General features: G+C 37.0%; 2 protein-coding genes across 15 annotated transcripts in view; one reads left to right on the forward strand and one right to left on the reverse strand.

Moving 5' to 3' along the window:
* The window catches only part of ELP4 (elongator acetyltransferase complex subunit 4), a 148,767-nt gene extending 147,066 nt beyond the window's left edge, over nt 1-1,701 (reverse strand). For both annotated transcript variants that reach the window (XM_074841999.1, XM_074842000.1), the window contains exon 1: nt 1,512-1,701. In XM_074841999.1, coding sequence (XP_074698100.1) covers nt 1,512-1,683 — 172 coding nt within the window. In that variant the 5' untranslated portion in view covers nt 1,684-1,701. The remainder of the gene's footprint in view (nt 1-1,511) is intronic.
* A 115-nt stretch (nt 1,702-1,816) lies between these two features.
* The window catches only part of IMMP1L (inner mitochondrial membrane peptidase subunit 1), a 36,888-nt gene continuing 21,816 nt past the window's right edge, over nt 1,817-16,888 (forward strand). Inside the window, exons 1-4 of one of the 13 annotated variants that reach the window (XM_074842425.1) lie at nt 1,820-1,861; nt 4,452-4,519; nt 7,128-7,239; nt 9,219-9,327. The gene's annotated coding sequence lies outside the window, so the exon portion shown is untranslated. The other 12 variants (XM_074842423.1, XM_074842428.1, XM_074842426.1 and 9 more) reach the window with 12 other exon arrangements.

Raw genomic sequence — 16,888 nt, forward strand, 5'->3', positions numbered from 1 at the left:
AAAGCATCTTAAAAGTGTTTTCAAAAGTTGCTGTTCCTAAGACTGAAGAACTTTCTTGATGTTCAAGTGTAAAACTTGTTAAGATCAGGAAATTATTCAATATTTAAAAGATAAGTAAAAGGTACTTTAGAAGGGATCCTGGGTTTACTGGAAGAAGTGTCCTCAGTTTTCATAACAAACCACTAATTATGTTAGCAAGTAGCTGGACATTTAGGAGACTGCCACCATGGGAGCTGTCTACATGTTCTGACCCACGCTATGCAAAATCCAGTTTATAAAAGGGAATATGGAGAAGAACTGGAATATTCAATGCAAATCTTATATTAATGCAATTAAAGGGTTTCACAAATTACACTCACACAATGAAATACTTCTCTCTTAAGGAGGAAGAGCTTTCTCCACAAGGATGCCAATACCTGATGAAAGCACAGTGTTCTCTACTAGACAGACACACACACAAAAGATACCAAAGTGTGATTTCCTTAAGATACACAGGCTGCAAAAGCTTCTTTATAAAATGGATACCACTTTTATATTTATCATTAGTCATATAGAATATCCTTAGAAAGTAAAGTGGTATATTCCTATATTCCATGTACTCTTCAAAGGATGAATGAACAAAGCTAAAGTCAAGCCTTCCTCACCTAAAAGTAGTCCCATCTATGTACACCGAAGATGTACTGCAACTGTATCAGTACTTAGTAAAAGGATCATGTGGCCCTAGTGCATTCAGATAACACATGCTCTTTATAACAGTGAAATGAGTTAGTTCCCGATCCAAGTAAATGGTGCTAGTTCATGCCACAGATTATAACAGCAATGGTCACAACAGATCAGTCCAAAAACTATCTAGTATGACAGTTAGCAAAAGCTGATTCACAGACAATAAGAACAGTGTCACACCAGCGTAACTTATCTAAAGGGGCATTTATAATGATGTAGCAGTGGTGAGCAAGGCAGAAAAGACACACTGAGAGTCCAGTCCTGTGGTCAAACGCATCCTAAAAATTGCCAGACTGAAGAACCAGACCTACACCACATTCAAGCACGAGTTAATTCAGCAAACGTTTTTCAAAACAGAAAACTTCAGACCCTTTACTGTGACAGTTTGAAGTATGACCGGAATGTGTTACTAAAGAAATTTACAGAGTAACTTGCCACTCTAGAAAGGTTGCTTAAACGTACTGAAATGAACGGTAAGCGGCAATCTCGGCAAGCAGGCTACAAAGCAGAGGCACCTGCCCGTACCGCCCCGCTCCTCCTCACACGGGGGCGGGGGGGGCTCAAGGCGGGAAACGGATCCTGCGTTGCCCCTTCCTCTTCCTCCCCCCCCTCCCCCCCTCCCCCCAATGCCGGGAGCTGTGGGGAGAAAGGAAAAGCCTGCGGGAGCAGCTGCGGGGCCATGGAAGGTAAATGACAGGCAGGGCCTGGCAAAGGAGAGAGCCGCCGGGCGGCAAGGGGGGGGGGGGGGGGGGGCAGCAGCCGGGTCCCGGTTCCCGCTCCCCACCAACCTAGCACACAGTCCAGGGAAGGGAGCCCGCTGGAGAGCAGCAGCTGCCCGTGGCGAACGGAAGGCCGAGTGCCCGCCACAGCGGCCAGGCGGCTGCCGGCCGCGGCCTTCCGCTGGAAGCTGGTGGCCCCGCGCCCCCGCGCCGCCCCGCCGGCTGCTGAGGCTGCCGCCATCTCGGCTGGCTGTCGGCTGACAGCAGCAAGGGGACGCCGGGAAGAATCGAGCCCTCTCCTCTCCACCAATGGGAGAGCGGCAGGGGACACCAACTATCCAATGGGAGGCTGCGTTGTTTGCACGTCCCGGGCTAAACGGGCGGGGCAAGGGCTGGGGCGCCCGGTAGCGAGCAGACAGGTGAGTGTGTGTGGCGGGGCTGGGCCGGGCCGGAGGGCGCGGGGTGTTGCTTCGGCGGGGGGCCCGGAGCTCCGGCCGGGGCTGAGGGGGCGGAGAGCGGCAGGCATCGGCTGCGTCTCCCCCCGGGGTGGGTAGTGCGGTGCCGGTGACTCGGCCTCGCCGGCCGGGAAACCCCCGTCCCTTCTCCCGGGGGCGCTGGGAGCATGAAGTTTCAGTATTTAGTCTTACTAGCGGGTGGGATTGCATTCATTTTGCTGCTGGCCAAGCTTCTTTACACGTTAAGCAGTGGACAGTTTAAGATCTTTATCATGAGTATCAAGAGGTTGTATTAATGTCTTATATTTGCTGCTAAACTGTAAAATATTGAATAATTCAATTTCAAATGTAGATTATTGTTCAGTAAAAGTTAGAAGTATTTGTCTTTAGAGGAAGAAATCAAAGAACATTTAAAAACGGCAAGAAATATAATAATGAAATGTTATCTCTGTAGGATCTGAGTAATGTTTTGTGAATATCTGGAATTGGAAAGACGAACAAAATAAAGGCATGAAACATAATTCACAATTCTTTTAAAAGAGTTCAAGAATCTGTTATTGTCAGTGGGATGCTATGGTGTAAATTCTGTACAATTGAGTGAGGAGTCTGAAGCTTAGAGTTCTGTACCTTCAAAATATCAGCTCTACTATTTCTTACTGTACTGTCATTTAGGAGCCCAGATATCGAAATATTTTGGATATGAGTGCTTGCAGATGTGTGTAACACTATCAAAAATTGCAGTATATCCATTAGAGAACTTTTTTATGGAATGCTTGTAACCCAATGAGGATATCTTTGATAAGTCACGACTTACCTATCAGAAAAAGAATCAAATTATATCCTATGTGTGCTTTATCTCAGTGATTGTTTTTTTCCCCTGTTCCAAGCAGTACACTTGCTTGTGTATTTCCTTGTTTGTTTTTTAAATAATGTATACAAATATAGGTTGCATTAACTTTATACAGAATAGGTGTAAACATACATCTAGGGCTGAGACCTTTTTTCTTCCATTTCTCATTACTACTTCTCTGACAGGGAGTTTTATACTTTTTTCCTTTTTCTTACCTCATTTTCCTACAGGGCAATTAAAACTAGAGGCTGAATAATTCTTTTTTTTTCCTCTTTCACTTTGGAGCCCATATAATGAAAGTATTTTGCAAGTGGGAATAATTGTGCTTGGTCCTATCATTTTTAGAATTTCTTGCATAAAGTACAAGTTTACTGGAAATCTCAATGTCTCCTGAGCTGCTACAATAGGTCCATGTTGCTAAAAGAGGAAGTATCATTTCCTTTTCCCCCTCCACTTTCAGTGCAACAAACCCTGGTGCTTATCATATCCTTTCTTGAGCTGATTCAGCTCACTAATCTGACTTGAAACTAACTATCGACTTTCTTAATTGTTTAATTTTGTGTCATACTGCTGAGTTGATGCAATAAGGAGAAGGGCATATGCACAGTGGGGAAGGGTCAGTTGAACCTTCCACCTATTGCTGACTTTGATCCTTGCAGCTATTTCAGAATTTCATGTATTTTTAAATAGTGACATTTTTGTTGAATTTTGTGAGCTGACATCCTTTGAAATATAGAGAAACTGTCTCTTACAGTGTAACTTATAACAGGAGAGACTGTTTCAGGTATTACAAAAATATGAGAAGTAGAAATAGTTCATCAGTATAAGAACTGAATGTTAAAAAGTATTGCAGTAGTTCTCTTTGTGATGTTTATTTTTCCCCTGTCACATTTTAAGATGATGGGTACAATTAAAGTCCTACCGACTTAGAAATCAGGTGGAAATAAGCTATTTTAAAAATTTATTTTTTAAAAAAACTTTATTTAATACAATAAAGCTTTACAACTGAATATGTGCTTATGAGAACACCACTTACAGCATCTGACTTTACCTGCATTTCCCTTCAGACAAATATAGAAGAAACGAGTTTTATGTAAATGTCTTTATTTTTTAGTCAGTGGTGTTTCATTTTCAGGAATAACTTTTTCACAGTCTTTGAATGATACTAAAGGTTTGCTAATAATCACATATCTACTTTCCAAAAGATTAATTTCCACCCATTGTAAAAGGCCCCACTAGGGGTTGTATGACAGAAAGCAAGACTGCAGAAATTGTAATTCTAGATGTTACTGTATAAAAAAACTCTCATCCCCAAATACACATTAGTAGGTAGATAAATCCTGTTACTCCTGCTCTAGGGATGGAATTGAAACGCAGAGAAACTAAAGAACATGGAGATAATTGCAAGTGATCAGGAAATGTCTTGGCAATTTATTTCTTGTCATGTGAGCCACAGGAACTGACTATGGTTGTACTCAGCGCATTGTAAAATGGAGAAGTTTAAGCATTTGTGTCTAGATCGGAATGTCTTAAACTGTAGAATAATCAATTTTTCTTTCTCGCAGCTTGCATATTATGTAGACCTGATCAAATGTTTATGTCAATTGTAACTGCAAATCCTAACTCTAGTATGAACAGATCTCTATTTCCCATTTCTTGTAAACTTGCTGATCCAATTCAACTACTTGCCAATGTCAAATGCAGATTCTAAAATGGATTAAGAGGATTTTGGATGAGAATTCCTTAAGGAAAAAAAGGAGGAAATACAATGGGTGAGTGAGCAATCAAAATATTTGGGAAAAGGTATGCTTGGAATTTGATCTGTAAGTATGTTTGTCATTTCTCTTCAAAAGCTGTAGCCTACAGATTTGGTGAAAATCCCAGTGTCCCCAAAATAGCAGCACTTCTTAAAGTGTGCTTTAGATGTTTTCTGCTTGATAAGAGGAAACACACCTGTCATGGCTGTCATTGCCTCTCTTTGTTTACCGCATGCAGATGTAAACTCTTAGGATCTTCAGTTAACACAAGCTGAGGCTATACTGTATGAGCAGTGTTTCTCAACAGGACAATGTTAGTGAGGTAGATATTTTGTTTTCCTTGATTTCAAATTAATGTTTTTGCTATGTTTTAATTGTGCCTTAAGATTCAGTGTATGCTCTTGTCCTTTTGTGGCAACGAGCAAAATGCTATTGTTTTGGAATAAAACACATCAGTGTATTTTGTTTCAAAACCACATGTCTGCCTGATCAGTTTTCAGTAATATTTTTCTGCTGGGTTTATGTATGGGATAGAGAACTGGAAAACTGCATCCTAGTGGCAGTTCTAATTCATAATCTGATTAGCATTTGCTGTTACATCGCCAAGCTGCTTCCTCATCAGTTCTGGAATGTGATGGTATTAGACTGTACTGATTAAAGATTTATAGTCACCAAATCAGATTAGCTATTGAGTCACCTGACTAGGTAGGGTTTGAGTCATGTGATCCAGTGTCCTGCTGAGCTCCTGCTGGGAGCTGAAACAAGGTAGTTTGCTTTTGAGATGTTCTTAAGTATCTAACAGCATGGGTCATGGATTATGGCTCCAAAGAAGATGGCTTCATTTTTCTGATCTTTGAACTAGCTAGAATGGGATAAATTTGAAAGTGCAGGATCTTCAGGCCATGAGCCAACAACTGGAAAGAATGTTTAATCCTGGAAGTTCTGACACCAAAAGACCTGGGTTTTTTTTCAGTATGAAAAAAGCTTAAAGACTACTTATCCAATCAGTCTGTAGAAAATGTGAGGATTAGTGGGAGGGTTTAAGACATACCATTTGTACAATATTACATAAAACATGATATGATTTTTCTTCAGAAAGCCTCTGGGTGTTACCTAAATGCATCCCTGTGGGTATACTGAACAACAGTGATAAAAATTTAAACCTTTGTCAAATTTAAACAACTCTTTTAAAATAAATAAATTAGGAGATATGAGTTAGTGGTGTGTGCTGAAGACAATAAATAAAAAGTTTCTGTAATTTCAGATTATAAAAATGTATTACTGAAACTTGCAGAACAGTGATGTTGGAAATCAGTTGTAAACTGAATGTACTGTCAATAAGCGTCATACAGATTAGTGGTGTATTTCATAAAGATTATTTTCCTTCTGCTTATCATAAAAAGAGAAATTATCTTTTTTTAAAAAAAAATACTAATTTAAAAATACTTGTAAGATAGGAGTAAAAGCAATGGGAAAAAAATAACCCAAAAACTAGGAAAGGTATTACTGGTATTATGGCTTTTGATATTCTGTCATGTTTTCTGTACTGGGTTCCATACTGATATAAAGTTTGCTTCAGGATTAAAAACTAGAAATTAAGACAGATTAATTCTAGCCTTTTTGGATGCTGAACATCTGGAAATCTATTTCATATTGAATACAAATGGCTGCCCTTAATAAAAGTTTGTCACTTAAGCATGTTGGTGGAAGAAGTGAAGAGTAAACTTTATTTCAACTGGAAAAACATAATTTAAATGCTTTGATATTTTGAGTCTTCAGTTTTGTCTTTCAATCTGATTGCACACATTAAATAAGCATTTCTAAAGCTAGGTAAATAATGTAGGTAATCATGATCTATGGAAAGGAAAGGTTCATAGCTGTGCCTTCTTAAAATTTAATTTATATTAGTGCAGTATATGCAAAAGTACAAAATAACTTACATTACATGTGCTTTTAGAGCCTAAGATTCACTGAATGTCTGTAAAAATATATGTATCATTGGAATGAATTTATAGTTGCTACAGCAATTTTTCCTGATATGCTGGTATTACAAAGGTTAAGAATCAGCACATTCTGGATTTCAAAAAAAGCGTTGTTTTCTGCTAAGTTGTTAGGGCTTTTAGTCTTCTAAGGCATTATTCCAAATAACCACATTGTTTCTATTACAAGTCTACCATACTGGCAGGTGCTGAAATACAGGCAATGTTTGCTCCTCACCTCCATTGTGGGATTTTATAGAAGGTGCTTTTTTTGGATTTAGCTATTTTTTGTCCATCTTCTCTTCAGTATTGTGAGACCTGGAACCTGTGAAATGCTTTGGCAAAGTACCTGAGGCCTGCCCATGGCCAGAAAAGATTTAACCAATCACCTTCAGAATTCTTTTAAAATTGTAGTTCATCTCTGCTTGTTGAAATACTTTTAAGGACTTTTCACAATAGAGGATTTTCCCTCTTTTCTAATGTTAACCAAAACCAAACAGTAATGTTTCAACAAGTACTTCTGCAGTAGCTTCTGAAGTTAAATGTAAATGAAATCAGGGCCGTAAGTCTGATAGTTGCACAGACCCACCTGTTTGATCTCCCCTCTTATACAAAATAAATGTTACCTATTCTTATGCTTACAGGTAACTTCTGACTACTGCGCTGAAGTATAGAACCTGTATTGCTGACATTGTTTTTCAGCTTAGCTTTCAACAACAGGCTCTGACACCCGTTGAAGTACGACAGGCATGCTAGGTGAGACTCACAGAGTTCCTGTGCTGGGGTAGAATGATAAACTGATGGTTAACTGAAAATAAATCTCAAAAACCTCGACGATCGCAAAGACGGGAATCTTTGCCAATGTGCTTACATGTAAGGATGTGACTTCTTAGTGAGTCCCACAAACTTGGAACCTCCGCTTCCCAGTGTACTGGCCAAAGATGTATTCTGATCGTTGTGGCTTCCGTAGATATTCCAGACAGGTAGGTTAATGCTAGTGTTAATTCAGGTTAATTGTGTTATTCAGGTTAATGTAGGTTAATTCAGCCACCGCCAGTGTGGAAGTAACTTCAGGTAGTGTAGTATCCTCTAACAAGCAGTTTTTCCCCTTTATTGCCTGTTCTATCTTAGATTTATGAACTACTGAATCTTTAATCTGATAAAAACGTGCAAAAGAGCAGTGGTTGAACTGAAATGCATATAGGTGTGTTACAAGGAGCTAGATGTAGTAATTCATAGAGCACTGGGAATAGCGATGCAGTTACTGACCCAGCTCAGGATGACGCTAGTTCTGGCTTTCCCAAGTAGTGATGTTGGTCAGTGGCTTCACAAGAGTGTACAACCCTCAGGTTTCACTGAGGGCAAGATACTGCAGAGTCATAGGAACATTCAGATGTATTCGATGGACTTCCATCTAGTTTCACAGCATCATGACTATCCACAGAGTGAGGGGTGAACCATGTGCTGCTGTAAATAATTCCATAGAGCTGTGTAACTATACCTTTTCTGAGCACAGAGACAAGTCTTGCTTGCTTTTGAAAAGATACAACTCTTGTAAGAACTTGTTTAGAATGCTAAACTAATCAGGTAATTGAGCAGTAGATGAAGAAAAGAGGCATTTTGGACTTCTAAGTAGACAAGAATTAAAATTTAGATTTTTCAGCATGGATTATAAAGTTAGGTAAAACACAAGCAAGCAATCTAGTAAAACTCACTTTAAATATAAAAAGCCAGATCCACTACTGGCTACTTCAGAAAATTTACATTGTTTCAAATTTGGAATAATATTGTGATTGAAAAAAAGCAGAAAACACTGAATATCTGGCTTTTTTGTAGTCAAGCTGTATTTTAGCAAACTTTCATTATTCTTTATCTCAATGGATTAAGCTTCTTCTATCTTCTATACTGAGCCTGCCAATTCCATGCCAAAACTGCAGTATTTGCTGAAATCCCATTTCAGGAGCCTGTATCTAGGAGTAGGGCTACCTAAGCAAGCTAGCTCCCTTGTGCTTCAGTGCTGTCTACTCAAGCCAAGTTATTACCTACTCAGTATGCATTGAAGTTTGTGTTGACTTGAGTTAGCTTTTCCTAGCTTAGATACTAGTGCTTGACAATAGCTGGAAAAGTTTGTTTTATTGTTGAAACCTTTCTATTATATGAATTTCATAAGAATATGAAAAAAGTTCTGGTTATAGTAATACAAATGTATCATAAGAAGGTGCTTGAGTTGCATGGCTGCTACCATTCCCCCCCTGCCCCCAGGTACTATTTTGCATTTTGTGTAAGATTACGTATGTAAGATGAATAAAAATAAATTAATATTTAAAGTTGTAGAAACTGAAACAGATTGAGGGGAAACTGAAATATCAAGGTCATAGAAATAACAACACTGTAAACTGGTAACTGCAGAATAACGTTCAATATTGTAAAGGGGACAGACTTAAGGTTGTAGTTGTTAATATAAGTGTGAGCTTCATTAATTGTTTCAAGGTCCTATCTTGTTTTTATATGAAAATAGTATGTATGTGTTACTTCATTGTAATGGGGGAGCTCATTCTGGAGGAAGTAATTTATGTGATACATGTACTTTGTTCTAGTATCTCTTCAGTTTCCATATTTTTAATATTTCCATGAATTAGAGTTGTCTCTGTGTCCTTAGCAAAGGAGGAGATGTAATTGAGCTTCTTTTAAATACATTTTTATGCTTCTGAGAAGATTGTTGTACACTCTTGTAGCGGCATGTTTCCACCACTTCTTTTTATCAGCTGTGCGGAATTCCATTGGTCCATGAAGTGTGAAGCGGTGTTTGGTCTCGATGTTCTCATGTTATTGCCAAGCTGCAAGGTTTGTTTTTTTTTGAATAGAATTTTTAACAAAATAGAAATTTTAACAAATTCACAAACATTAAATTGTAGGAAGATCATCAGTCTTGTCGGCATGTACACAGTATCAGTGAAAGGAGCTGTATGACCAATCACCATTTTTAAAAAGGCAGTGTATTATGGAAGGCAAGCAAAATTGTGTGCTTTTGGAACAAGCCAAGTTATTAAACTTAAATGAAATAAAATCTGATCACTTATTAAAAACTTGAACAGTTTTTAAGAAGGCAGTTCAGTTGGAGATGTAACATTAGTGAAGTTACACAATGATTGTTTCTGTTTTACAAGTACTTGTGTCCTCATCTGAAATTTGGATTTGGGGTGGTTATCTGTGGTAAAATAAGCCATATAGGCCCTTTTTGGTAATCTGGTATCAGTGATAATGCAGTTTGTGAAGCTGGAGTGTGCTCAGTGTCTTGCAGGTACTCTGTACCTCAGCATATAATCATTTGCTAAATTTGAGAAAGGCACCTCTACTTATTTGATTCACTGAGTAGTCAGTTTTCTCACTTAGTATTGTCAGCTGTATCTTTTACTTTAAACCATCAAATTAAATACTAGTTTATGCTTGCTTTTTATTTTAGTTCATGCATTTAAAACCTGGAACTCAGATAAAAAGATAGTTGCAGATTAAATTCAGTATATTATTTATGAGTGGAGCAACACATTAGCATTGAGTTCACAATAGATCATATCGCTTTTATTCCATCTTACAAGCTTAGCAGCACAAACAGAATAATCAACATATTATTTGGCTGTCATCTGCTGAACAGAAACCAGAGATCACAAGGAGGTTTTCCCTAGCTGCAGTGATGGCCTTTTTGTTCCAAGCCCCCATCTGGGAGGGCCATGGTGTGTTATCATATGGAACGCGGGGTTTTCTGTAATCTGCTTAGCTGCACTGCAGTTTGAATCTTTATTCCATGTTTGTGTAATTTATAATTTTAATGAGACCATGGCTCTTGTGGGCTTTGAAATATATTAAAAGCTCTTTTGTGCATATGCTTTTGTTCTTGCTTAATAGGCTCAGTGTATTTAAAACTGATGAATTTTTATTCATGGATTTGGATGTCTGGGGATTAACTTAGACTGAATATCATTGCACTCATCTATTGATGTTTGGAACTTTTTTTAATACTTGTATCTGTAAGTGGAGAGGAACTTACAGAACTTGTTTTATACATAAGACAGCTCAGAAATAACTAATAAAATTTTATTGAGCAATGAGAAAAAGTACTGATTACGGTTTGTTTTTACTGCATAAACTCACAGGAAATACAGTTTGTGCTATGAAAAAATAAATAGTTGAATCCATGTACATGTGTGTATTTAGAACTTTGTAACTAAAAAACAATTTGGGAAAGATGTCAATTTTTGTAGAATAACAGCAGTGACAAGCACTTGATTTGCATTTTTCTTCTGTTCAGGTAACTTGAAAATGTAAATACTGATCTCACTTGTCTGACTGTTCCTTTCTCCTGTTTTTTAAGATGTTTTTTAGTGCAGAGTATGCATAAGATATTAGAAGGCGATGCTTGTAACTGGGAAGTATTGATGAACATAGGAAAGATTCTTTGTTACTATTGTTATATTTTCTGACAGTGCTAAAACTGGTCTTGTTTTTCGCTTTTGTATTTTTCAAATGTTTAATAATAGGTTTGATTTACTATTTGTGTTAAGATCTCATACTGTGTGATTTCTGTGTTCATAAACCACTGTGGAGTACTCTTCGATGACGGCATTCTAATCTGAGACTAACACTGGGGATCAGATTAAGACACTTGTATTTCTTTCTAAACAGTCTTGCTGATGGTGTACATAAATAGGTTGCTTTGTTTGATGTTTTGTTTGTGGTGTTCTTGTTTTTTTTTACCAGCAAACAATTCTCTTTGTAATGACAAATATTTTAAGTAAACAGCCTTGTAACTTGTCAGTGCATAGGGGAATTATTTGCTGCTCTTCTATTCGCTGCTTTGAGTAGTATTTCCAAAATTACCTGCATATTTCTAGAAGGTGCATCAGTGCTGGAAAGTGCAGAGGACATGGTCAACTTTAGTTTCTGTAGGATTATAGGTTGGACTTGTAACTCTTTGTCTTAGTTAACTAAAATTAATTTTAAATGTTTACATGTCTGTGTCTCAAAGTGAATTTTTTGTTATTTAAGATAAACGCGTATAGCTCACAATTTAGTTATTTGACGCTTCTCACATAGACATGGTGTATTTTTCTCCCTCGCTAGGAAAGTGACTGTGCTGTCTGTCCGACCTTTGGCGTTTGTCCTAACTTTGACATAGTTACAGGAAGCTGTTCAGTGAATATTGCAGCATCCCTCAGAGGCTCAGACTTGCCATGTACAACCATACCTTTACTCAGCTATTGGATTTTACTGTTCAGCAAAGATGAGTGTATAGAGCTACAGAGGAAGATAGAAGCCCTGTAATGCATCTGACCATTAATACAGTGTTTTATAGGGGGTTGTAGGATTGTTAGGGGTTGCTTCCCAAAGGTAAATAGAACCAGTGAGAACTACTTGAAATTGGTTTTGAAAAATTGCTCATTCTTGTGTAGGTAGTCTCTAGTTGTTTAACACCAGAGGGAGAATTGCATTATGTGAATTTATGTTTACAGGATTGAGCTCGTTGTCCGCTTGAGATCAGTAGATGAAGGAGCACTTGTTGGAGACAAACTGTCAGTGCCTAGTAGAGATAATGTGGAAAAATAATCTCTTCCAGAATATCACCAAGCTTTTTCAGATTTGCCAGACTGAATCCAGTGTTTCTTCTAGAGCAAATCAAATGTTAGAAATACAAATCAAGTTCTGCTGGACCCCCTGCATGGAAAGACCTTTTGAAAATTGTTCCTTGTTTTGCTTTAGATGTTTTGAATCCTCAGATTATAATTAGAATATTTAAAACATTTTATATTTATTAAATTAGGTATCTGATATGGGAAGAATCTTTCCCAATAAACATGATATACACCCTTCACTATTCTAGCACGTGTAACATTAATTTCATGCAGAAGTTTTAAAAGAATAATTTAATATGAATAACAGCTCAAACATAAATAAGTAGCCTAGTCAGTGTGCAGGGTTTTTTTTGTTTGTTTTAGATTTTTTTTTAAAGTAATAATCTCAAGCGTAGCTGTTTGGGAAAGAGAAGGTGCAAGTTACGGGATTACTTTGTGTGAAGAAAGGTGTCTGTTTAGAAGCAGAGAATGTTAGGAGAAAAGTTTGTTAGCTAAGGAAAAACTGATAAACTATCACTAAATATTCAGTGAAAATTCAGAATTAGGAAGCTTATAAAGCAAATGTGACTGGAAAATTTTTATTATAGTGAAAAATTGTTTAATATCCAGTCCAATAATTCATTTAGCCACACTTCCATTGACTGTGGCTTCAATTTTCCTGTATTTAAAATTTTGGCACCATATGTTAAACTGTCTTACACAATACCATTGGTTATCTGGAAATGATAAATCTGCTCATTGATTTCCTAATTTTATTATGTACACAGTTAATTGTAATCCAAGATTACAGCAAACAAGATGTTAATTTCTAGACAACCTATGTACATTTCCCTCAGTGTGATTGTTATAGAAGCAAAGAATACAAAGAGAATACCATTTGTGCTATCCTCACAGGAGCTGTCAATAAAAGATGTAATAGGGGATTTAGGAATCTGGAAATGACCAACTAATTTATGTGAATCTATTTTATTTCAGCTAGAAAGACCAAGCTCTGTTTCGTCTGCACTGCATATTGCAGAGCACAGGCTGTCTATAGAAAACCAGGCGGCTGCATATGGATAGTCCCTTGATATCATTCACTTGCTGTGTAATCTTATTATGCAAAGTTCTAATCTTCACCTAGAATGAATGCCTCTGGGTCAGAATATAGTCATATCAGGGTTTTTGAGGTCATGTTTTGTGATCCTTAGCTTATTCTTCTAAGTAGGGCTGGGATTTAAAGAGTATTCCCCAGACACTAGCAGAGATAGATGGCAAAACCTGCTGCCTTTTTGGAAGACAAGACCAACATGAGGTCCCTGGTAGGATTAAACTTGATTTGTAGCTGTAGGATTTTTTAACAGATGTATTATTGGACAGGGAATAGGGGGCCACCAGCACAGCGAAATTGGATCACGATTGGCATTCTCAGGGAGTCCGCTGGCTGCTAAAACAGCAGCTGCATGTGGATTTGACTTCTTTCAGGTGAAGCGACTTCCAGTCATTTGGAAAGGATGGGATGAAAAGGAACCTTGGTGATAATTTTGATGTCTGCAAGATTTAGTACCAATGTAATGGGATTATCGGTAACACCTTCACTGCAGAAAAAGCCACCTGGCGCTATAACTGGCAGCAACTGAGAACTAATCCTTTCCCATCTCTTGGATGTCATTCATGAGGCTCAAAGTGATTTCCACCCTGCTAGCTGTGATTAATTTTATAAACAAACAAACAAAATCAAATGCTGAAGGCATAGGCTATGTAAGGAAAAGGGAACAGAAGATAATAGTAATTACGTTTTGCATTTTATTTGCTGCAGGGGATAAACTATACAGTTCTTGTAAAATAACCAAATTGTATTCTACATGATAAATACGAATGTTTAACTTTTTTTTTAAATCAATGCCTATGTTCTGTATAAAAACAACATTTATTCAGTATAAAATTTTCAGCTACCTACTATATGATAGTAGGTAGTACCTGGAAGTAATTACAACAGATTTTATGCTGTTAGTTCTGTGATAAGATTGTTTATACAACAGATCCATTAAGTTTTCAAGGGGCCTGTGACTTAAATAATTTGTTTTATTGTGCTTAATGGTCTTATGCTGTATCTGATGGAGTTGCCTGCCAACAGCACTTTGTATTAAAATTAGTTGTGTGATGTGGAAAAACGTTGAGCTATTTGCCTCCTTGTGATCAAGAGTATGGCATTATTTTAAAATTGTACTGATAAATAGTTTTCTGAGAAAACAATTATATTTTACTGATGCTTAAGGTAGAACAATTGTAAGAGAAATACTCTGTGGGTTTTTTTAATCAACTAGAGTTGTTGGGTTTTTTTGGCTGGGCTTACTCTTATTACAACCATTCACTTGTTAACTAGAAGTTGTTACTTAAAACTACATGGAAACCTTCAGGACTGTAGTTACTCTGTGGAATAAACATTAGATGTCTAAAGATGGATCTTTAATGTTAAAAACAAACCCCCGAATTCTCTGAAGTTGTCTTGTTAGGTTCAAACTGTGTATAATCTAGGTGTATATCTATGCCTTGAAATTAACTTTTTTGAGTAGTAATAAAAAGCCTTCTATAAGAGCTAAGAATTTTTTCATCATTATCATGAACATCTGATAAGCCTGAGCATTTAAAAAAACCAAAAAATTAAAAATAGTGCCACATGTTTAACCTGGGACTGGTGAAATCCATGTTTTGGGGGTTAAAAATTTATTTTAAGAAAACTGGAAACAAAATTTGAGACCTCTTCACTCATGTTCTATACTTATGGTTAGTTTTTACCATGACAGCTCTAGCAGTAGGTAATGCTCGCTCTGAACCCCTTCTTTCCTTGAATGATTTACAAATTTATCTCTCCTAATTCAGAGTTACTCAAAAGACACCAAAGAGAAGCAGTGTAACTATTGGGAAGTACATGTCATCCAGAGTCTAACAGGAAATCAGTTGCAATCAGTTTGAAACTGATTTTCAGAGACACATAGCAGTTGTTTGTAGCTTCATAATAAAAAAATGGTTTAGTTATAGCCTGATAGCTGTTGGCTTGAGAGGATTACATTTTCTCTTAATGAGTCTGTCATTACCATTCCATTTAGTGCAATCAACAATACCTACTCTGGTCACCAATTGTATAAACAATTGTTTATACAATTCCTTTTAACCTGTAATATTCACAGGAGCCTGAATTCTATACTGTCTTAATATATTAATGTTTCGGAATAGCACGGATCTGAAATGCAGGATGGTTGTGCAGTATTTTTCTGTTTGCCTCAACTGAGAAGCAATGTGAGGCTACTTTTCTAGCAGGTGCTGTTAAGAAGTATTGATGGTGGCCTTATCTCAAAAGATAGTTGTGGTCATTAATTCACACTAGTTGTGCAACTCATATCGATCTGCTGTCACTCCATCTTCCTTTTATCACCTGTAACATGTTTCTGGCTCAGAGTAAGGAGTTCGTCCATGCTTTTTATAATGTACTGGGTTGAGAAGAGCAAATCACTTTTCTGGCTCTCCAGAATAAATTCTGCTGAAAGTGCATTTTGCTTACAGCAAAGCTGTTTCAGTTTCTACAGGGTGTCCTGCAGTGTGCTGGGCACTGCATGTGCTAATGAAACAATTCAAGACTCTTCTGTTTTCTGTTGTATTTTGGGTCATTGCTGTGAAACTCATTAGCTAAGATTAAGGATGATAAATCACAGATTGGTTTAAGTGGATTTATTCTAGAGATGTTTTATGTAAAAAAAACAAACAAACAAACAAAAAAACCCAAAACCAAAAAAACCCCAAACCAAACACCAACCAACCAAAAAAAAAAAAAAAAAAACAAACCAAAAAAAACCCCCACCCAAAAAACCCCCAAACCAAAAAGCAAAACCACATCATTTTGGAATAAGGAAATGAGCTTCATAGAGAACATTTTTCCCCAAGAATGACTGTCTTTTTTTCTTTATAAATAAATACTAAATGCAAAGAACAAAAGCCACTTTTGACTGTATTCAGGCAAAATTTCCATTAACTGCTAGAGAACACTGTGCAAGTAAAGCTATGCACTTTTAAATTCCTGCATTTAAATAGCAAAACATAATGAAATATAGAAGGGAAGGTCTTGAGTTCATTATTAAGTAGGGTATATTGTATACACAGCAATTTTCTTTTCAACTTACTGCATTTGTGTAGCAAGCTATATTGACGCATTTTAGTAAATGAGGGAAATCTTGCTGTGGTTTTAGTTCATGATAAAGCTGATACTGAGTTTAAGGGGGACAGGTTTCTGGCAGAATGTAAAACTTGCTTCAGTTACTTCAGTATGTGTGTTTTTCACTTCCTTAGGAGAAATATATATAAAAAAAATTGGTGTAAGGAAACATCTGCGTTAGATTAGCATTGCAGGAATTACATCTGATCATCAGAGTTTGACTTAAATATTTGGGGGAGGGGGTCAGAAGATATATACAGTTTTATGTGCTGCAGAACTTATGCCACTGTACTGTAGCTGAGAACAGAAAGACCTAATGCCTTATTTTTATATGCAAGTATTTTGGTAATGGAACTCTAGTCAAAGAAAAACTCTGCAAAACCTCCAGAATTCCTATCAACAACTGTATTCTTTTCCTAGTATAGTCTTACTTAGGCAAGCCATTCAGGACTCTATTATCCTTAATTTTGTCTAGTTCTTCAAGCCACTTTTCATTTGATTGTCAAGTTGCTTTTAAAGTTTTGGTTGACTACTTGATTACTGCAGTTTTCTGTGAATGTAATTTCAGTTGTGAAACATCTTCAGATCA

Source organism: Strix aluco, chromosome 16, assembly GCF_031877795.1.
Source record: "Strix aluco isolate bStrAlu1 chromosome 16, bStrAlu1.hap1, whole genome shotgun sequence".
NCBI classification, from domain to species: Eukaryota; Metazoa; Chordata; class Aves; order Strigiformes; family Strigidae; genus Strix; species Strix aluco.